Here is a 22952-nt window from a genome sequence, read left to right as displayed (position 1 = left end):
ACCTTTGATAATCTAGTTGTATATATGATGAGGCAAGTTTCATGGATTGATGGGCACCAGGATTAGTTCAGTAGCTCAGTGACTGCTTCTTCATTAATTGTGTCATAGACCATGTAGCTGTCCTTTGCTCTAAAAATCTTAGAAACATGGTGTCTAACCAGATACTTACTCTGGATGGCATTACCTTGTCCTTCAATGCACATATTAAATAAATATGTAGTACTGCTTTCTTGCATTTGTGCGATATCTCTAAAATTAAAAACATCCTATGTCAGATGCTGAAAACCTAGTTCATGCATTTATTACTTGTAGGCTGTACTATTGTAATTTGTTACTATCAGGTTGTTCTAAAAAGTCCCTGAAAAGCCTTCAGTTGATCCAAAATGCTGCCCCCTTGCTAAATTCAGAGTTGAATTTAAATTCTTTCTTCTCAGAAGCAAGGTCTTGAATAATCAAGCCCTGACTTATCTTAAAGACCAATAGAGCACTTCCCCCCAGACTGCTGGCTTACTGGTGGTTCCAAGGGTATTTAATAGTAGAATGGAAGGCAGAGCCTTCAGCTTTCAGGCCCCACTTTTGTGGAACCAGCTCCCAGTTTGGATTTGGGAGAGAGACACCCCCTCTACTTTTAGGCCTAAAACTTTCCATTTTTGTTTTGTCTCCCTCCCCTCACCTGCAACCGGTAGCAGTAGATGGCTGCCCTTCCATGAGCTTGGTTCTGATAGTTCTTCCTGTTAAAAGGGAGTTTTTCCTTCCCACTGTCACCAAGTGCTTGCTCATAGGGGACCAGTCGATAGTTGGAGTTTCCTCTGTATTATTGCAGGGTCTTTACCTTACAAATTAAAGCACATTATGGTGACTGTTGTTGTAATTTAGTGCTATTCAAATAAAATTGTGATTTAGTGCTATTCAATAAAATTGAATTGAATTGAAATGAATTGGGTCATTTCCCTGTTGTAAGAGAAAACTGGCCCCAATAAAGGTTATGCCACAATGTTGCAAGACAGAGATAACCTTATTCAACTGCATTTCAATCAGTGGTGTTGGGAATCATGATGGTGTTTATGGATTTATGATCACACAAAAGTACCATCCATTCATTTTCTTCCACTTATCCAATTCAGCATCATTTTTCAGTATGATAATGATCCCAAACACACTGTCAGTGCAATAAAGTCATACCTGGATAGGAGAGAGAGAGAGAGAGAGAGAGAGAGAGAGAGAGTTCAGTGGAACACTATCAGTCATGGATTGGCCGAACTCCAACTTTATTGAAGCAGTGTGGGATCATCTTGACAGATTACAGAACAAATGACAACCAACATCTACAGAAGAGTTTTGAAATGTCCTTCAAGAACCCTAGAGAACTACTCCAATTAAAAATTGGAAATTAGAGAAATTTCAAGAGAGTTCAGGCTGTGTTGAAGACTAAAGTGGTCAAGTTAATTAAAAGTGTACAAATAAGAAAAATGATGTACTCTGTTTCCATGTATGCTTGCACATGTGTTTGCACATTTAAATAAATTGATGGAGATTTTACATTATCCAAGCAAAATATAAAGAAAGGGTGGATCGAGACTTTTACACAGTACTGTAATTCAATCAACTGCAAAACATTTGCTCGTTCCAGTTTTTGGCCATTGTGTCATGTTTTATAATTATTATCAATGAAAATAAAATATATTGTCATAATGGCCCTTCTAGATATTATTTTGAAAATTAAAGACAAGTTGTTTCCGGTGTTGGCGTCACACGTTTACGCGCCTTCGAGTTTGTCCAACAACTACGGAAGCCGCGTGGTTCCGATTCCTCAGTTTGTTTCGCTTCCTCCCTGTCAGGTTCCTCCCCGCCCCGGGCCGAGCGAGGAGTCAAGTTGAAATCAGTGGGGGAGTGAGAAGGGGGTGATCTCCAGTGTGATAAAAGACGACATCATTTTTCACAGCCGCGGGGATTCTCGTGAAATCTCAGCGTCAAATCTGGGCTTTGAAAATAAGAACACGCGGGGCGGAGTTTCGGTAGTTCTGGCCGGAGTGCGGTTGATTTTTGCGGTTGCCAGCAACTGGTAAGTTAAGACTTCTTCATTCAGTAGTCAGTCCAACACTCGTCTTAAACATTTTGATTTGGTTGCCTTATTTTCTACCAAAGGAAGCACCCGAACCAGCTGGCATCTTCTTCCATAATTACTGAGGACTCACTTTTCCTGTCTCTTATGCAGATAAAAATAAAGCACAGGAGGCAAAGATTAAGATCCCAATGTGGACTGGGCTTGTGGCTTCGCCACACTGTCATATTGTCAGCAATATAATAAGTAGCCTAAGTAATGCTAGTCTACAGAGACAGTTTTTATATAAAGCATCTGTAGCAACAACCACTGGAATCTGTTCTGCAAATATGAGTCTCTACAGGTTTATCAAACAGAAGCTGTTTTAATAATTGTGATTAAGTGGGGTGTTGAAGTTGCACTTCACTGTGTGATCTCTTTTTTTTTTTAACTTAGCTGGACTCTAAATAAACACAGCCTGACAAGTTGCAGTCAGAGCCTGTATGGTTACAGTGGCTATAAACAGTTAGTTACTTTTTGTTCTTATGGCCTTTTTTTAAAAAAAAAATGTTTTTTTTAATTAAATTAAATTTATTACCTTTGCCATCTCAGTCCAGCAAGCAGGGCTTTAACAATGAGATTTGGTCATGTCTCTGTTATTCGTTGGGAATCCGAGGAGGAATTTAAAATGTGTGGTTACACCGAAATTAAGTCCATGTTAAACCTAATAGTGTGTGTTTGTGCCTTTTAGAGAGATTTCTGTGGTTTCTAACTAAAATTTAGAAAGAACAACCAAGAATTTTGTAGATTTCTAACAGACATGTAGTCATTGCACTGTAAACAGCAATTAGATCCAGCACAAACTATTAATTCTGATCGTCTGAAAATGAATCTGAGGCATTATAAAGAATCTGTTTTAGCCATTTTGGTCAAACAACTGTTGATTGGCTAAAACAACTTTCATCCTGGAAAACTGGAGCAATGTGGGCATGACCTGGTTGTGGCGTGCCAAAAAAGTGCTATACATCTGTAAATTTGTGCCTGTCATTTCCCCATCCACACTGTGACCTTTGTACTACACCAAGAAGCTAAAACACTGTGACTTTGAGTTGTGAGGTTAGTTCTGTATGTGATCCAAAGCCTGAGGCCTTCAGGTTGCCAGGCTGATTATTTTTACACCATTAAAATGTTGACACAGGAGTGAGGCAGCTGTTTGAAAAACAGGATAAGGTGTTCATTGTGGGCGTGCAGCTGTGTGTTTATGCTTCATTCACTGTCAGACTTACCGTCAGGGAAGGGAATGTAAGAGGAAGAGTGTGTGTGTGTGTGTGTGTGTTTAAATGTGTGATTCCTCACCTGACTGTGTAGATCTGTATGCTAATGTCACTGAATGAAAAGGAGGTGGAAGTAGTGTGTGTGGCTCAGATTCATTACTCCTTCCAGGAAGTACTCCACAGAATTTCCTTTTATAGAAGCTGAATACAAAAGGCTTGTTGTCCACTTCCTGTAAACATCTTGGCAGCCACGTTAGCTGCTTTCTGGTTGGCTGGTGTGATCTTGTGACCCTCTGTAGCTCAGGGAGATCCAGGATGAGGAAGTGGGCTTCCCTTGATGGCAGCCAACCACAGAGAATAGAAAGTAGTCGGATGCAGTGAGACAGTGGAAAATGAGGAATAGAAATGGTATAGGCACAGGCATGTTACAAGCTTGGAGGCACAGTTAAGAGTTCATGAGCTAAGAGCAAGCTGAACATGCAGTTAGAGGTTAGCTGGTTGTTAAACAGTATGTTTGCCAACCATGAATGCAGAGCAAGAGGGATTGAATTAAAAAAAATAAACAGATCAGTGACAGAAGGTTGAAAAGCCAGCATATCCACATCAATAGAGCTGAAAGTCAGTTAGCTGATTCACAGAAAGGTAACCACTAACTGTAATAATTGTTTAATTTTTTTTTACCTGTAAAAGGTAAACGGGTGGTTCCAGCTTCGCAAATGTGAGGATTTTCTTTTGTCTTTCTAGCTTCACGTAATTGCAAATTCAATATCATCAGGCCCTGGACTGCTGTCTAAAACTGTGGAATATATTATAGATAGTCATGTCAAAAAGAGAGTTTTCACAGGACTCTATGCAGTCCAGTGAAAACTAAGTGCACCCTGTGTTTTGGCAGTTTGCAGAATCACCTTTAGCAGTAGTAATTTCAAATAATAATTTTCTGTTTTCATCAGTCTCTTCCATTGATGTAGATGAATTTTGACCCACTCCTCTTTACAATGTTTCTGCAGTTCATTGAGGAATGCAGGCATTCATTTATACACAGCTCTCCTAAGGTTCTGCCACAGCATTTCAATCAGGTTGAGGTTTGGGTTTTGATTGGGCCCACTGCAACACCATGACTGTAAAGTACCCAGGTCCTGTAGCTGCATAACAAGCAGAAATTCATCACCCCTCCATCACCGTGCTTGACAATTTGTAAGAGGTGTTTGTGTATTATGGCCAGACATCGCCACTTTGGTCTCATCTGTTCAATGGGAATTGTTCAAGAAATCTTGTGGTTTGTTCAGATGTGGCTTTGCAAATTTAAGCTGTGTTACCATGTTTAGAGAGAAGAGGCTTTCTCCCGGCAGCTTCACCAAACAAGCCATAAGTGTTCAGTATTTTTCTAATTGTACTATCATGAACTTTAATATTTAACACATGAACTGAGGCCTGTAGAGTCTGAGTAGCTCCTGGGTTGTTTGTGCAATGCTCAGAGAAACTGCAGTCTGACCTTGGGGTGAATTTGCTGGATGTCCGCTCTTGGGAAGATTGTGGCATTGGGTTAACACACACTTAAATGCTTGAGACCAGCAAACTGCCAAATCCTCTGCTGGTGGTCGCACTTGCTGACGATCAGTTAATCAAGTGCATTTGATTAGCAGCATCTGTCTGCTACTTGCCCTCTTAATTTCTGTGCAAGCAATAAGGATGTACTTAGTTTTTCACAAATGTGCACAGAGTCATGTGGAAACTTTCTTTTTCACATGACAGTATACATCATTAGTTACTGCTTCATACAAGTTTCTGGACCCTGAATAGGAGGCTCTATCTATTTTGTAATACAGTTGGTACTTAAGAGGAAAATACAAATGGCAGCTACTCAGTTGTGCTGACAGGGTTAAAGCCATCCACATAACTAAACACAGGTAATGCTAGGAGTGAGATTCACAGAGTAACTCACCATACTGTCACAGTATGTGGCTCACAATAACTATGGTATTATGATACAACGATTCTGTGATATACAAAATCATTTACCAGTTAATTCACCATTAACTTGTAAAACAGAATACATTTATATTTATTTACTGCGCTTTGGTGTTAGTGGGTTTGTATTATAATTATTATTCAACTTCACTCTTGTTTTCTTCAAGAGTGTTGATTTTAGAAGGATAGAGAAGGTCAGGGGTTGGACTGTGTCTAGAGAAAGCATATGATAGGTTGCCAAGAGAGGAACTGTGGTACTGCATGAGGAAGTCAGGAGCGGCAGAGAAGTATGTGGGTGGTGCAGGACATGTATGATGACAACGAGACAGTGGTGAGGTGTGTGCATTAGGGTTTAAGGTGGGGATTACATGAGAGATCGACTCTGAACCCCCTTCTGTTTGTTTGGTGATGAACAGGTTGACAGATGTGCTCAGGTAGGAGTCTCCCTGGACTGCTATTCGTAGACAGTATTATAATCTGTAGTGAGAGTATCAAGTGGAAGAGAGTTTGGAGAGGTGGAGATATGCCTTGGAGAGAAGAGGAGTGAAAGTCAGACAGGAAGACAGAATACGTGAGTGTGAATGAGAGGGAAACAGGTGTAACAGTGAAGATGCAAGGAGTAGGAAGTAGTGAAGATCGGTCAGTTTAAATACCTGGGGTCAACCATCAAAAGATATTGCACAAGAGCAGTGGTTCTCAAATAGTGGGGCGCGCCCCCCAAAGGGGGCGCGGTGCGATACCTGGGGGGGCGCGTGTGACCCTGGGGAACAGGCTTTTTTTTGGGGGGCCGTACTAGTATAAAGTGGCGGCAGTGGCGCTGTCATTGTTACTTCTGTCACGTTTGCGACAGTGCAACATTTTACGACTTACAAGACAACAGGTTTGCCTTGGTTAGCAGTGTTGAGTCAACAGAAAGCTCCGACTGCGTTCTGCCTATAGCCTCTGTTATTCAACATAACAACCCCCAACATGAAAAAGTTTTTAACAGGGATGAAAAGAAAAGCGGAGAGAGACAAAGATAATGAGACAAAAGAAAGTCACCCGAAAGCTAAGACGAGGAAATACGACGAAGCGTATTTAGCGCTTGGCTTCACTGTCACTACAGTTGGAGAAGAGGAAAGACCGGTGTGTTTGCTGTGTCTAGTTGGTCAAACATGTTTACAGTTTAAACAAGGATTTATTTATTTTTAATTTCAGGCAATGATGCACTTAAAATCTTTTCTGTTGCAGACTTAAAACACGATTTAATAAAGTTATTCTTTGTAAGTTTGACCATATGTCTTTCTTTTTTTCTTTAATGTTAATAAGGATAAAATGTTATGCAGAGATGGATAGTCACAGTGGGGAGTGGGGGGCGCGAATAGTTTTCTTCTTGCTAGGGGGGGGCGTAACAGAAAATAATTGAGAAGCACTGCACAAGAGAGATGAAGAAGAGAGTGCAGGCAGGGTGGAGTGGGTGGAGATGAGTATTAGGGGTGATTTATGACAGAGGGTTAGCAGCAAGAGTGAAAGGGAAGGTTTAAAAGATGGCACTGAGACCTGCTATCACACATGGTCAGTAACACTGACAGAAAGACAGGAAGTGGAACTGAAGATGGCAGAGCTGAAGATAAGATTTTTATTGGGCGTGACCAGGAAGGATAAGATTAGAAAATATAGTACATCAGAGGGGCAGATCTGGTTGAGCAGTTTGGAGAAAAAGAGAGGCAAGGCTGAGATGGTTTTGACATGTGCAGAAGAGGATAGTAGATATATTGAACAAAGAATGTTGAATATGGAGCTGCCAGGTAGGAAGAAAACTGTAAAACCACACAGGAGGTTCATGGATGTAGTGAAGGAGGACATACAGATGGCAGAAACTGGGTGAGATGGAGGCAGATGAGCAGCCAAAGGACAATTCCATTTAATTAATGTATCTATTCAGGTTATTAGCACGCTGGTTTGCTTTCCACCAGCATTTTCCCCCTTGTGAGTTTCTTTTTCTTTACTACAGCTTCTTTTGACTTTTTCATCTTTCTCATTCATTTGATGAGCTCCACCATGAGGAGCAATAAGTAGTAACTCTAGTAAGTCATATTGCTGGGTTTAGAGTAGCTGTCTCTCTCACCAGGGTATTGATTATTGTACCGCAAGTATGATATTGCTATTTCAGTATTTTACTTTCACCCTGTTATGTTCTCTTCTGTTGATTATGTTGTGACTCCTCTGAGTTTTCTGTCTAGATTTATTGTGTAGTCTCCTTTGAGAAGTTGAGAACCACAGCTCTTATTTATTTTATTTTTTTAATGTCATCATATTATAATGATACAAAATAAAGAAAGCATTCAGGCAGTCACATTTCTAAAGCCTGTCTCTGGCCAGTGCACAGGTTACAGAAAGTTAGTTGTTCAACACTAAGATGGAAAGAAACAGGTGGAGTCTTTATTCTGTCAAGAAATAGTCTCTGCAGTACATAATTAACATTTTTCCACATTGGTTTTCGCTATTTTTCAGGCTAAGTTACACAAATGGGCTGCTAGCTGTACCTACATATTTATTGTATTGACCTATCAACTAATTCTCATCAAGAACGTGAGCAAGCTTGTTTCCAAAAATGCTGAGCTTTTCATTTTGATGACTAATGGATGATTGCAAGTTTATGTTTGGAACTGAGTGAAATAATCCATTAATTGTGCTGGTAGTACTCGGGTGTGGGTAGTTAGACAAACACTAGCCGGCAGCATGCACGGCTCATGTGTGCACCTTCCTGCTTCCCTAAAATCTTTGCCGCTATTCTCTGCAATTTTATCCCAAAGCTACGTGAAACACGGTCAAATGCTTGCTATTGAGTTTCTGTTGGCAAGAGGAGTGTGTGTATTAGGGCAGGGAATATGTGTGAGGCATGCACAAGGCTGGTGTGTATGTGATGAACAAGGGAACACACCCAACTCTTCGTTCAGCCCTGCAGGCCATGGAATTCCTACACAGAGACAACGTGTCTCAGCCTGAACAGCCTGCTCCCAAAAGTCATTCCAACACACACACACACACACACACACACACACACACACACACACACACACACACACACACACACACACACACACTCAAAGTTTCTGTGGAATTGTATATTACAGCTGGATGGAGTCTAGCTTTATCCCACTTGGGCAAGAATACACTTGTCCCCTCCAAGATCACTCAGGAATGAGGTAGCCTGCTCAGACCTGCCCTGTGAGGGTGTAAAGGTAGAGAGAGAGTGTAAAGAAAAAGGTGAGAGCTAAGCAGATAAATGAGCACCAGAGAAAGGGGTGCACAGATCGACTGGGAGTACCTGGTCTTCTCTAAGGTGCAGAAGAGGCACAAAACAGGTGAGTACTTCCAGCTTAAAGGGATTTGGGGACATAAAGAGCACAAGGGAGGCGCCTCATGTTGTGTGGGTGGACTTGCTCGTTGGTTTGTGTATTTTTAACAGTATTACTCTTACTGCATTAGAAAGCTTGACCTAAAGTGTGAAAACCTGCTACAGGTAACACATGACCATCCAGTGAGTCAGTCTGAGGAGGAGAAGGCCTCAGACCCACAGTATGATGATTCAGACACACACAGGGAAGTAGTGGCCTTGGCACGGTTAAATGCTAATGTGTTTTCTTGCTGTGGCCTGAGGGCCTGGTTATTACACAGCACTAATCTGCTTGTGTAAAAAGATTTTATACACAGAAAGGCTTAATATTGCATGTACTGGTTATTGTGTTAAGAATCTGGACCTATATTCAAATATATTCAGTGATACTTGATTTAGTTTCTGTATTTTGATTTTATATCACAACTGAGTCAAGTCTACAGAGCTTTTACGGCAAGGGGAGGGTTTCTGTGTAAAGAAGAGGTCATAGGCATACCTACCTGAGCCACGTTTGTTATACTCTTTTAGTACGAGCTGTGTCATCTGCGGTCAGACACAGTAAGTGAGGAAACCTCTGTTTGCTTCCTGCTTCCTGTCTGTGATGTCATCAAGAATGCAAGAAGCAGCTCAGAGCGGATCGAACTTCTTGCTCTGCAAGACTAAGAGGTGCTTTTGAGGTTCAGGGTTTCTGTGTGTGCGCGTGCCTGACTGTCTGTCTGCAATCTCAGTTTTCACCATATTAGGGTAAACCCAAGCTTACTTACCTAGGGGAGGAGGATGAAGAGGTAATCAAATTAAAACCAAAATAATGGTTTAAAATTTTTACTTTGTGCTGAAGTACTTTTTTTCTGAAGACGTTTGGTCCTATGATAAATTTCTCATTCTATATGACAATTTTAGGTTGTTAATACTATTCACTGATGACCAAGAATCATTTTTAATGTTGCAGCCAGTGTTTATTAACTTTTTGACTTATCAGCCAAGCATTTTTCTCACTGGCCACTACTGTGCCTTGGATTGCGTAGGAATTGGAAATGACAGCAACTCAACGACGAAATGGTAGGCGACTTAAAATCATAGAGTAGGTCAGTGGATGCTGAGGCACATAGTGTGCAGAGGTCATCAACTTTCTGCATAGTCAATCGCTACAGACCTCCAAATTTCATGTGATTAGCTCTAGAACAGCGTGTAGAGAGCTTCATGGAATGGGTTTTCATGGCCAAGCAGCTGTGTCCTAGCCTTACATCACCAAGTGCAATGCAGTGTGTCAGCTGCAGTGCTGTAAAGTGTCTGACCTCACAAACGCGCTTCTGGAAGAATGGTCAAAAATTCCCATAAACACACTTCTAAACCTTGTGGAAAGCCTTCACAGAAGAGTTGAAGCTGTTATAGCTGCAAATGGTGGGCCGACATCATATTAAACTTTATGTATTAAGAATGGTAGACAAGTGAATATGTTTGGCAATATACTTTAAATACATATGTACGCTACAATCGTTACAGTAAGATTATATACTAATCCTTGGTGCAGTATGCTATATGTCTGAGATGACCGTATATGTATATTTGCTATCATTAGAGTAGAGTGGTCTCTTAGAGTAGTCTGAATCTTGAGCTTTTGCATCATAGGGAGCATTTGTACAGGCACTGACCTAAATATATGAATCTTTGTATTGTTTAATTTCAGCATTCAGCACTACACTATATATTCAACAGTATACACTGATCAAGCATAAAATTATGACTATCTGCCTCATATTGTGTTGGACCCACTTTTGCTGTCAAAACAGCCCTGACCTGTCGAGGCACGGAGTCTACTAGAGCCCTAAAGGTGTGTGGTGTTTGGCACCAAGACGTTAGCAAGAGATCCTTTAAGTCCTTTTAAGTTGTGAGGTGGGGGCTCCACGGATCGCACTTGTTTGTCCAGCACATTCCACAGATGCTCTATTGGTTTGAGATCTGGGAACTTTGGAGGCCAAGTCAACACCTGAAGCTCGTTGTTGTGCTACTCAAACCATTCCTGAACCATTTCTGCTTTGTGAAAGGGTGCATTATTCTGCTTAAAGAGGCCGCAGCCACCAGGGAATACCGTTTCCATAAAAGGGTGTACATGGTCTGCGACACTGCTTAGGTAGGTGGTACATGTCAAAGTAACATCTACTTGGATGGCAGGTTTCCTAGCAGAACATTGCCCAGAGCATCACACTGTCTCACATGGTGCATCCCGGTGCCAGTTGTTCCATAGGTCACATATGTGCCTAGCCATTCACGTGATGTAAAAGAAAACATGATTTATCAGACCACGCCACCTTCTTCCTTGCTCTGTGGTCCAGTTATGATGCTCACATGCCCATTGTTGGTGCTTTTGGTGGGTGATGGGTCAGCATGGCCATCCTCATTGCTTTCTGGGCTATGCAGTCCCATACACAACAAACTGTGATGCACTGTGTATTCTGATGCCTTTCTGTTTGAATCAGGATTAACTTTTTCAGCAGTTTGAGCTTCATTAGCTCGTTTGTTGTACCAGTCCCCATGTGCATCAGTGAGACTTTGCTGCCCATGACCCTGTCGCTGGTTCACCACTGTTCCTTCCTTCGACCTTTTGATAGATACTGACCACTGCAGACCAGAAACATCCCACAAGAGCTGCAGTTTAGAAGATGCTCTGACTGACCCAGCATCTCAGTTTGACCTTGTCAAACTCACTTGAATCCTTATGCTTGCCTATTTTTCCTGCTACTAACACATCAACTTTGAGGGCAAACTGTTCACTTGCTCCCTAATATATCCCACCACTAACAGGTGCTATGATGAAGAGATAATCAGTGTTATCCACTTCACCAAGCCAGCTATGCTTGATCGGTGTATATGTGTATAAACTGGTCTAAAAATAAACACAAGTTTGTGTTTTCAATAGATTTTATATACCAACACTATATTATATGTATATACAAGATGTTTAATAAGAAGTATGATCTCTTCTGGATGTAATGCTAGCAAACACCCATCTGTGAATCAAGTGTCTGGATCTGTTTTTAAGTTATTTCTCTCCATTCCTGGATGAATGCAGCCTGCAGCTGTGCAGTGGCTGTTGGCTGTGGGTGCTCCTAATGAACATATCAACCTTGCGTGTCTCAGGCGTGCTTAATAGGAGACATATCAGGACTAAATGCTGGCCAGTAAATGTCTGGATATGTCCCTCATTCAGAAAGAATGGCAGTTATACGGGAGTTTAGAACACCTCATCTCAGTATCTTTCTCCAGTCAGAATTCCAATAGCGCAGCCTTGGTCAGTGTCAGTCATGGTTGCACTGATGATAATGTAAAGTGGTAAATGTTATATTCAGGCGCACAAGTGAGTTAATTTGTGTTCATTAAAAAAAAACAAAAAACATCCAGTTATTGACTAAAACCATGGAAACAAAAACTAATCACAGAATATATTTAGGTATTCTAAGAGATTAATGTGATGTATGGCTTTAAAGCAATAATTGAGAATATATTTCATGATGTAAAACCAGTGTTTCTTTTTTTGACTTGAAAATAAGGAAATTCAAAATAAACTTCTTAACTTCAGTCTGCACAATGTTTTTGGGGTTTCATACTACCCTGCTCAGGTATTTTTCTCATCCTTTTGTGGGGCTGGTCTTCTTCCCTTTACTACACTTGTTTTACTGTTCGCCATCACACTCATTTGCTGACTCTCATTCTCTGCATCTCTCTCTCTCTGCCTGCTTTCCTTCCTCATTCATTTGTAACTGAAAGAGACTCAGCACGTCACTTTGCCCATTCAGCACTGCTTCCTGTTCACGTTCTGCTGGTTCCCTTTGCTCCAACCGTCAGAGCCGATTCTCATGCTGTAGCATGGATGGATTAGCTTTGCTTGTGTGAGTTTTTTTCTTTTCTAATTTGTCGTTTAGGCTATTTCTTTTATATGTCTAGTGTAGGCTAAACTTTATTCGATGTAGCAGACATTTCTCGGTAGCAGTTTGGACTAATGTGATGCTCTGAGAAGTATTGCGAAACGTGAAAAAACAGGAAGAAGAGAACTGCAGGTTTAGCATGCAGTACACTTCTCGGATGTCTGTTAAATTTGTGGCTCTTATCCGAATGTCTCTTAAATTTGCAGGTCGAGGTGAGTGTAGATGTGTGACAGCGGAGTGTGTGAGGATAAGCCCCCCGCCCCCCCTGTCAGGATGAGCAGCCAAGGAGGAGGAGTCAAAGACGCCCAATCAACCAATCACAACTCTCGGCCACTTCCGTCTGCACCAGAGGAGAAGAAGCCCAGAAACAAGATCATCTCCATGTTTGCCTCTGAGAAAGGTGAGACATGTGAAGCACATGCACACATGAGTGGACACAGCCATTTAACATACTGTACAGTAACAATAAAAGACCAGATGAGTGGCACTGGATGAATATCCTTGACATTTGCCTGCAGGAGGGAGGAAGAAGGACCGGGATAAGGACAGACCTGAGATCTCCTCACCCTCAGACTTTGAGCACACCATCCATGTGGGTTTTGATGCTGTTACTGGAGAATTCACTGTAAGTACCTTAATATTGAGCAGTGTTACAAGTTCACTTATCCTGTATAATGGGCATGCATTACTTCACTAAATATTGAGGAAGGAAATTACATTTTAAGCTATGCACTGATCCAATTGATACCTTGGCTTTAGTTATCTGCAGTGTTAAATTAATAAACTGTAGTCTATTTGTTTAGGACCTGTGTCGCAGTGTAAGCAGTCTTCATCCTGCTGTTATTTACAATTGTTTTCTCCTTTCCTGTCTGAGTGCACCTCCCTTTGCTGCTCCTAACACACATGCACTCACATGGTGCGTGTGGAGCTAAAAATGAGATGGATTAAGTGAAATGGCGTTAATGGAGTTGGCATTACTTCCAAACAAGTGCTACACCAACATAAAGTCAGTGAGAGAGAGAAAGCATCATCTGGTTAGAGTTTTCCAGTTTGGTTCACTGACTTCACAGCCATTTGCAGCTCAATTAAAAACATTTGCAGTCATGCAAATAAAAGATGCTTTGCGGTAAACTTCCTCCATGCTCTCCCACTGGCAATAAGACCTCCTGCTGAGTTGAATTGAATGGATCGACCATAGATTCACATTGTTGCCACCAGTCAGCTCTTTGAATCACAATCTCACCAATAACTGAACCAAATATCAGATTGGTGCAGCCCTTGATATATCTTAGCTGTCATCATCACTATCAGCCTTTGTCCGGTGGATCAGTGTGGTATGCAAAATTTACCCCTGCTAATCTCTGTAAGATCTGGTTTGTTTAGAGCAGCTATGTGACATGTAAATCTCCACTTAGGAAATACTTGCTGTAAATAAGATAACTCATCAGAGTTTCAGCTGCAGTGCTTGCTGTGCCACAATAGGGATCATTGCAGCTGTCCAAGAAGTAAAAGCTGCACCATGCATTTGTGACTTAAAGACCCCTGCACAGAGAGCGTCACTGAGAAATTTTCTAGTTTTTTTTTTTTTTTTTTCGTGGTTGGTGCACTCATGTGTAACTAGAGCTGGAGCTGAGCTCCCAGAGAAGTTGATCCAGTGATTCCACTGTGACGAGCCATGGAAAGTCCCAGGAATTTCCTGTTGTGCTGCTGTAAGATTTGTTGGTCAGGCATGTAATATTTCATGCCCTTCTCTATGTGCAGTGAGCAAATGTACTACTGTATATGCTTTAACTGGAAGTCAGAAAACAGATGAAAGTTTTGTTGTTTTATTTTATTTTCAATAAAGAGATTATTTGACATAAAAACAAGGAACTAAAGGTGAACAAAGGAACTGCTGGCTGAAGAAAGTGGCTATCGGGCTGCACAAACTCTTCACAGACCACTCAAGAGTGTGACCTGTGTTTCATCTTTGTTCCCCTTTATTATTGTTCTTCCATTTTGATTTATGAATAGATTAATGTATGTGTTTTATTAAATGGGCATCTGTGTGTTTGTTTGTCCAGGGCATGCCGGAGCAGTGGGCCCGTCTCCTTCAAACTTCCAACATCAGTAAATCGGAACAGAAACAAAATCCTCAGGCCGTCCTTGACGTTCTCAAGTTCTACGACTCCACCAGTGGAAAACAGAAATACCTCAGTTTTTCTGGCGCAGGTCAGTTTTCTCAGCAGATATATAAGTCTTGTTTGGTGCAGACTCTATTTTCTTTTCTTGAACATTGTATTATTTATTTTTTTTCTTTCAGATAAAGGCTCACAATCGGTGAGTAACTCTGTTCATTTTTTCCCACGTTTGCTTTTGTTGTAATCAGTAATTTATGACTAAAGCTCAATTTATCTTTATATGTTTACTATTGCAGCCAGGCAAGCAGGGGACTGCAACCTCCCCATCAGGCAAGGATGATGACGATGACGATGATGATACACCACCACCAATTGTGGCACCGCGGCCAGAACACACAAAATCAGTGAGTTTGATGTTTTGTTTCACAACCAAAATTAGACAGTAACTATCTAAATGTACTTATTTTATTTACTGTATGATTGTAAGAATTTGATAGTTAAAATTACAAGCTGTTAAAAATAGGAGGGGCAGGCTCAGTCAAAGTTTAGTATTTATTCAGTATTTATGGGATTTTTTTCTTTCCCATGTTGTGTCAGGTGTACACGAAGTCGGTGATTGACCCAATCCCAGCTCCAGATGATCCCAGCTCTAAGGCAGCTGACAGACGGAAGAATAAGGGAGGCAAGATGACTGACGAGGAAATCATGGAGAAACTAAGTATGCAAAACACCAACTCTCTGGAAATCATGCATCACAGACAGACATGTATTTTTAACTCTGGTGGAGCTAAAAAAAAATTTCCCATTACTCTCAGGAACGATTGTCAGCATCGGAGATCCTAAGAAGAAATACACTCGCTATGAAAAGATCGGCCAGGGGTGAGTCTGAATTCAGGCCACTGTGAAGACACATTTGTGAGAACATGTGTAGCAAGCTGCTGGTTGAAAAGGAAAAGTTTAGTACGATAAATTATGTGCAGTAAATGTCAAAAGAGTGTGTGAAAATTTTTTTTTTTAAATTTTAGTTTCTTCTCTTTTTCACTTCCAGCGCTTCTGGCACAGTTTACACAGCCATAGATGTTGCCACAGGGCAAGAGGTAAGTGTCTGAACCACTACAAAAATTCACCATTAGCTCAATTTCCATGATGAGATTGGGCTGAATTGTGAAAAACAAATAAACAAACAAAAAACAAAGGAACACAAGTGATGGTGTTGAAGGATCTAGAAAAAAATCTATCTCTAGTTTAACTATTATAGTGATTCTTTCCATGCCTTTTGTTGTTATTATTTTATTTATTGTTTATTTGTTTTATTATATTATGAAACTTATTCTGGGGTTCTTTTTACTTCATTTAGTTATTTGAGGTGAGGAAAAAACACTGGCACCATATACTCTCTTAGTATAAGTGATTTTGACAAGTCAAAAAACCGCTAACCAATAGAACTGCAGAAAATGAAAATCTGCCACATGTTGCTGTGTGGCCTCCCATGACCCAGCAGGTATTTTTCCAAGGAGATGATGGTGAAAATATGCATTTTTCACAGCATGCCTTAGGTACGCCTTAGCAGGATGACCACATGTGGTATGTCGATGATTGCATTATGAAATGCACTAATTTTTAACGCAATGATGCAACCAATTTCAGGATTCAGGCAATCTGCTGAATCTGCTTCTGGTGTAAAAAGTTGCAACTAAAGCTCAAATCATGTAGTTTCTCCATAGACCTCAGACTACAGATGGAAACCAGAAAGCTTCTCATATCACAAATCTTGTCCTTGCCCACAGATGCACATGCAGATATTGGTTTATACTGCTTAGAGTCCTGATGCTGTCCCGGGCATGTTTGCTGTCACATTGCTAAATGAGACACTTGATATAACTGAGTCATCACAAATTAAATTTGTTTCTGTGGACCAGTGGTAGTACAAATGACTGTAAAAGGTTTGTACCAAGACCTCAAATCCCAGCATTCAGTGCTTATCAAAAGACTGTGCAGTTTCCTATTGCAGTTAATGCTGACGAAGCTATTTTGCAACTTCCAGTTTTGACAGTACAAATTCAGGAAGTATTCTTATAGTATGAACAAGCAGCTTTGCAAACTAATGAGTTATACCTTGTAACTGCTCATATAGATTTGCAAGTGTTTGTTTGGAAGCAGATTTACAGGATGTTGTGCTCTGCAGGTTGCCATCAAACAGATCAACTTGCAGAAGCAGCCAAAGAAGGAGCTAATTATCAATGAGATCCTGGTCATGAAGGAGCTGAAGAACCCCAACATTGTCAACTTCCTAGATAGGTAACGCTAGGAGATACTGCACAGAAAAACATCCAAGAAACACTTCACAAAACCAACTGCAAGTGAACTGCTCTTTAAATACACTGTGTGTGTGTGTGTGTGTGTGTGTGTGTGTGTGTGTGTGTGTGTGTGTGTGTGTGTGTGTGTGTGTGTGTGTGTGTGTGTGTGTGTGTGTGTGTGTATTTATAGCTTCCTTGTTGGAGAAGAGCTTTTCGTGGTAATGGAATACCTGGCTGGCGGGTCGCTAACTGATGTTGTAACAGAGACATGCATGGATGAAGCTCAGATTGCTGCCGTCTGCAGAGAGGTAGGATTTTTCTCAGAGAACTGAACTAATGAAAGCAATCCACAGTATTCCTGACTTCGCACCATTACCCCTAATTCATAGCGGAAGCCGGTGTTTTACTTCCGTTTGCGCTGTTGTTTATGGTTGCGGGCTTACACACTTGCCATTCATTTAAACATTTTGACATTGCAGTTTCTTTTACATGGTGTAAATGGTTCCACATCAGAGGTGGATACATTGCAAGGATGTTTTAAAAAGCAGAGAGGACAATTCAGTAACAGTGCCTCACCCGTCACTTCTCACTGTTTGGGTAGATGAGATAAAATTATGGCCCAAAGTCAGCTACATCGACCTTATCAATTACCTTGTTTTTTCCGAAGGTGTTGATGGCGAGGAATCACGTAATTATAAGAGCACCAGATTACCTTTTAAAGCAATAAAATCAATAAAGTAACAAGGCAACGTTATTTTCCTTAAAGCAGCTGTAGAGCCGTGCCAGACAATTGGCCAAGCTAAGCAGCTAGCATGGGTCATGCTAAGGGAAAGTGGAGTGGTGGAGACAGTCAGCTGTTCCTGTATCACCTGATTAGGGAAATCATGTAGTGATGCGACAGCTATTCTGTGGAAGGTATATCACTTATCTGGATATCAGAGTGTTCAGATCACTGAAACAAACACTGGACTGGCCGAAGGCTGTGATCGGGGAGACACGCAGCTGTCATCTTGCTAACTGCGACGTGTTTTCATGTGGAAGCCACGCATTGTTAAAGCTTTGTGTAGGCTGTATGCTGTAGTGTCACACCATAAATAAAACTACGTAAAAAAATAAGAGGCTGTACATTAAAGGAAAAATTAAAACATAAGGAAAAAATACAGTAATAGGATGTGCAACTGGGTAGTATAATTTTGGGGAAAAAGAACAAATTTACAGAATAAAATAATTTTGAAAAAATGTACAGACTGATGTAGTGACAACCGACAACAGCACAAGTTGAACCCAAGCTCATGTTCCATCTAATAAAGCCGCCTGTCACAGCACAAAGTAACCCAATTTTGTCATTAATTCTGGCTCTGACTTTGGGTAACCGGAAGTATAAAACCGTACAGCGGAAATAGCAGTCTGTCATGGCAGCCTACGTACGCTCTTACAGAAACCTGTGGATAAAAAACGTCATTGGACCTGTGTCAGTTAAGAGTTATCTAAGATTATTACCTTATATCTTTTTTTAAATTTTTTTTATTTTATTTTAAATATCTATAATTTGTGCGTCCTCATTGCATTAATTTTGTGACATTCTAATCTTCCTACCTCCATGCATTCAGGTCCTTCAGGCTCTAGAGTTTCTTCATGCCAACCAGGTCATCCACAGAGACATCAAGAGTGACAATGTGCTTCTGGGGATGGACGGATCAGTTAAACTTAGTGAGCAGGGGCATATGCATTATGCACACGCACACATCCACTGACTCATAATTCAACTGAGGAATACACTGCTTGTTTTTCTAATCTAAACCATTTTTTTTTCCTCTCTTTGCAGCTGACTTCGGTTTCTGTGCTCAGATCACTCCAGAGCAGAGCAAACGCAGCACCATGGTGGGTACTCCTTACTGGATGGCTCCAGAGGTGGTGACCAGGAAAGCCTACGGACCCAAAGTGGACATTTGGTCTCTGGGGATTATGGCCATAGAGATGGTGGAGGGAGAGCCTCCATATCTGAATGAAAACCCTCTCAGGGTGAGTGTGCGCTGGAATGAGCAATGATGTGATCTTATGTTTGTGTGTACTGTACAGTCACCTACACTAAGGGTGCAACAAGAGAAATTTTTGTTTTTGTTAATAATTTATCTGGAAAATGAGAGAAAATCATGAAAAATGGAAATCTCTGGTTTCTAAAGCCCAGGATGATGACAAAGCAAAACCCAAATATGCTTTATTCAGTATTAAATAATGCAGAAAAAATGAGAAAATACTCACATTTAAGATGATGGAAGGAATAAACATTTGGCGTTTTTGGCAAGCATGTGTCACAGCTCTGTGGATGGAAATGTGCACATGGCTGAATGTGCACATTTCCATCCATACCAGTCTGTCAACTGCTTTGATCCGGGCTGAAATATCTCAGCAATTACAATATAATCTCATTGCTTTGACATTCAACCCTGATGACATTTGTGATCATCTTTTTGTTCTTTTCTTCTCTACCAGCATGTTGGATAATTTACTCAATCTGAGAAATATCACATCTGCTGGATGGACTGGAACTATTTTTTTTTTTAAATAATTCCTAATTGAGGAATTACTAACTTTTCCTATAGCGCCACCTTGAGGTTGTCATTTGTGGTTTATGTTAAAATGTCTTTGATTCTCTTTATTTCCTCTAGCAGCAACATTCAGTTTGCACAGTACTTTAATTTATGGTAAAAAAAAAAAACCCTGCTAAACGATGATGATGAACATGGGAAACATTACACCTTTTTAACACCACATTTTATTGTTTCCGGTTTTGTCAAATGTTACAAACATTGCAGAGCTCATAGTATGGCTGTAATGACTGCGTGGCTTCAGTCTGACTTCTGTCAATATGATAACCATGTAGTCATGATATGATGTGTATGAATGAAATATTGATTTTATTGATTTTTTTATTTTTTTAATTAAACCGCTCTGTAATTGTTCTTTATGTTCACTTTTGTACAGTTATGGACTATATTGCCATGTTTATGCACGTATAGTTTGAGTTTCATTAATTTTCCATAAAAGGCAACATATAATAAACAATGATATGGATGAATTGGATTTTTTTTTTTTTTTTTTTTTTTTACTACATTTGTGAAAGTAAAATCTAGTGTTTTGAAAGCCCCAATGCAATCCATATATCTACAAATATTAGTGCTGTGAAGAAATTAATTTTGTGTTTAGACTCTTGTGCTTAAATAATATTTGGCCCAGCTTTTCTTACCATTTCTATTATTCTGGTTTTAGGCGTTGTATTTAATTGCCACCAATGGGACTCCTGAGCTGCAGAACCCAGAGAAACTGTCTCCTGTCTTCAAATCCTTCCTTAACCTCTGTCTGGAGATGGATGTGGAGAAACGCGGATCAGGCAGACAACTGCTGCAGGTAAAACAGGCTTATACACGCATACTGCCAAATTCAATGTGATGTCTGTGAATGTTGAAGCTGGAGAATGTTTAATGCAATACAGTTAGGTTTCTCTTGTACATGTTAGTAAATTATGTGCACTGTTGCCTGAGGTTGATCCTAGAAAATGCAGTTCAGCTCTTAACTCCTAATACTTCATGTGTCCGCTTCTTTATATGCCCATTTAGCATCCATTCCTGAAGCTGGCGAAGCCTCTATCCAGCCTGACCCCGCTCATCCTGGCGGCCAAGGAAGCCATCAAGAGCAACCGCTAAATCCTGGTCTGTAAAGACTCCAAGAGTGAACGCCAGTGAAAGCCAAACCAGCCAGCATCTCCTGCTGGTCCAAAGGCGACTATTCACAGCCTGTTAGTGTTAATGTTTTTTCTAAAGGGCATAAAATGCTGCTCCACTCTTCCCGGTGTTTCCACACTGATATTTATCTTACCTTTGTGCCTTGTTCCAAAGTTGCATATAGCCATAATATTTTCACCATGTGTTTTGTGTTTGTGTGTTTTTATGTTGAAACTGGTAGCCTGTGCATAAGCAATGCATTATCACGGCATTACCATTGTTAATTTAGACACCAAGGGCCATATTCATAAAGAATCTTATCTTGCTACTTCTAATAAGAGTCTAAAGATACAGAACAGATGACTTTTATACTTAATTAATTCACCGTCTTTACATTGATTGGTTTATGTGTGAGTGCTCTGTCAGCAAAGTGACACGTTTTAATTAAGCTGGAAAGAAATGCCAGGAGTTTAAAGTTTGAGCAGAAACAACTGTAATTTTTTAGGTGTTTCATGACACTGGTCTTGTTTAACATTCTCTCCAGTGATCCTGCCATGTGGCCTTTGCAGCTGGTTTCTGTGGTTATTTCTGCTGTAGTTACACATGTATAAATTATAGTGTACTAAACTGTGCTGTACTGTGGCAGAGGATGGGACAATGCAGTCTTTATGCAGCAGAAAAGCAAGGCCAGTGTACTGTACCTCAGTGAAAATCTAACCATTCCAATAAAAAGTCAGATCTTTGTTATATATTTTTTGTTTGTAGTCTGTTTTTGAGCATAAAATTTGTAATTATTTTAAATTGAAAGCTAAAATGTCCAGTTTTGGCCCTCTGGTGGCAGCTGGGGGGTGTTGCAGGCAGCAAACCACACATTTATGCAATTCATACATCTATGCCATGAAAACATCTGTGCTGTTTCTCCTATTGACTCTGGATCTCAACATTTGTTACTGCAGGAACAATGCCTTTTTAGCTTACTGTCTTAACCACCCTTTTCTCAGTGGTGTTTCCCTGTTTGTCTCTGACTTTTCTAATGGATGCCTTATTGTTTTTAAGTTGGTATCAGTCCAACATAAATACTGTATGCAGTTGTTTGAATATGTTAAACTGGAGGATTTGTTTTGACATGTTTTGTATATTATGTAATGTCCTGTATTTTGAACAGCTTTTAGTATGTACACCATTGTTTTATACTTGTAACTAACATGATAGAAGAGCATTTCAAAGGTTGTTTTTTCCTCCAAATTGTTTTCGTGTTTACCAACTTGTCATTGGTTTCCTGAACTGTGCAATTATGAACTCAAAAATCATGTAATGTATTGATGACCCTGAGATGCTCAGACTTGGGTTAAGCAGTATTTGGAAATGAGTGTTTTGTTTTAGCCTGATTGGAGTAACAGATGAGATTGGCTCGTACCTCGTTTATCAGAAAGTTTAGACAATCACTGGAAACATTGAAAATGTGCTTTTAGCAGATGCTTGATGTAACAAGTTGACAAATCCCGAGGACGCCGTACTGTACTCCATTATGTCTTTTTGTCACAGAACAATTTCTGGTATTGAATAAAATTCATGTAAATTATAATTAAAGTTGGTCCTAAAATATTTGAGTCTCAGTTAATGTGACTCATGAATGAACTACCGTCTGAAGTGACTTTTGGCAATTTCTGTTATGACTATTAGATGTAATATGACTACAATAGGATGGTTTGCAACGTAAGTGCAAAGGCAATAAAATGAGGTGTGAAGCAGGAAAAGAGGACTACAAAAAAACTATAACCAAATAGGTGTGAAATAACCACAAAAAGAAAAACGTAAAAAAAAATCCCAAAGCTGCACAATGATGTAAAACAATATAAAGAGATGCTAATAGGCAACAAATAATGATGGAAAAAGCCTAAAGTAATTATCCAATACCAGAAAGAGACAGAGGATGGATTATGTATGAATCCTGTAGTTTTCTGTCCTACCCTGATGTCCATGTGACTGATTCAATTTGATGTGTATTCTCTTATTTTGACACAAGAGGGCAAAATTTATTATAATATAACAGCAATTCCACCAAAACCCCACAGGTGCAGGTGTGCTCACTGACCCATGTTGTAATTTGAATGTCTGTTGTGCATCTGATAATGTGAACTTTTTTTAAGGTCTCACATGCAAAGTAGTAATGTTTGGTTTTCATCCTTGCCACACTGAAATGTTTGTCCTTCAGGTGCCTTATACAG

At 40.2% G+C, this 22952-nt stretch overlaps 1 protein-coding gene across 3 annotated transcripts; it reads left to right on the top strand.

Annotated features, from left to right (window-relative positions):
• The first annotated feature begins 1803 nt into the window (after nucleotides 1-1803).
• Nucleotides 1804-22316, top strand: LOC115772808 (serine/threonine-protein kinase PAK 2-like). 3 transcript variants are annotated; one of them, XM_030719197.1, is made up of 15 exons: nucleotides 1804-2062; nucleotides 12792-12985; nucleotides 13104-13210; nucleotides 14649-14796; nucleotides 14888-14904; nucleotides 15002-15109; nucleotides 15303-15423; nucleotides 15521-15584; nucleotides 15754-15802; nucleotides 16891-17003; nucleotides 17193-17310; nucleotides 18613-18712; nucleotides 18828-19024; nucleotides 20273-20410; nucleotides 20620-22316. In XM_030719197.1, the coding sequence occupies exons 2-15, from the start codon at nucleotides 12808-12810 to the stop codon at nucleotides 20704-20706; spliced, it is 1545 nt and encodes a 514-aa protein (XP_030575057.1). In that variant the 5' UTR covers nucleotides 1804-2062; nucleotides 12792-12807; the 3' UTR covers nucleotides 20707-22316. The 3 variants fall into 3 exon arrangements, with proteins under 3 accessions (XP_030575057.1, XP_030575056.1, XP_030575058.1); XM_030719196.1 differs by lacking the exon at nucleotides 1804-2062 and adding an exon at nucleotides 8525-8630; XM_030719198.1 differs by lacking the exon at nucleotides 1804-2062 and adding an exon at nucleotides 12425-12549.
• The last annotated feature ends 636 nt before the right edge of the window (nucleotides 22317-22952 follow it).

The sequence above is a fragment of the Archocentrus centrarchus genome, chromosome 22 (assembly GCF_007364275.1).
Source record: "Archocentrus centrarchus isolate MPI-CPG fArcCen1 chromosome 22, fArcCen1, whole genome shotgun sequence".
Taxonomy (NCBI): domain Eukaryota; kingdom Metazoa; phylum Chordata; class Actinopteri; order Cichliformes; family Cichlidae; genus Archocentrus; species Archocentrus centrarchus.
The sequence above is the reverse complement of the archived record's forward strand: the minus strand, read 5'-3'. Positions and strand labels throughout refer to the sequence as shown.

Excerpts from the sequence above, each read along its gene's own strand:
- LOC115772808 (XM_030719197.1), top strand. The coding sequence starts at position 12,808 with ATGTGTGACAGCGGAGTGTGTGAGGATAAGCCCCCCGCCCCCCCTGTC. Across the intron at positions 15,803-16,890 it reads ATGTTGCCACAGGGCAAGAG|GTTGCCATCAAACAGATCAA; the intron begins GTAAGTGTCTGA and ends TGTGCTCTGCAG. Across the intron at positions 20,411-20,619 it reads CAGGCAGACAACTGCTGCAG|CATCCATTCCTGAAGCTGGC; the intron begins GTAAAACAGGCT and ends ATGCCCATTTAG.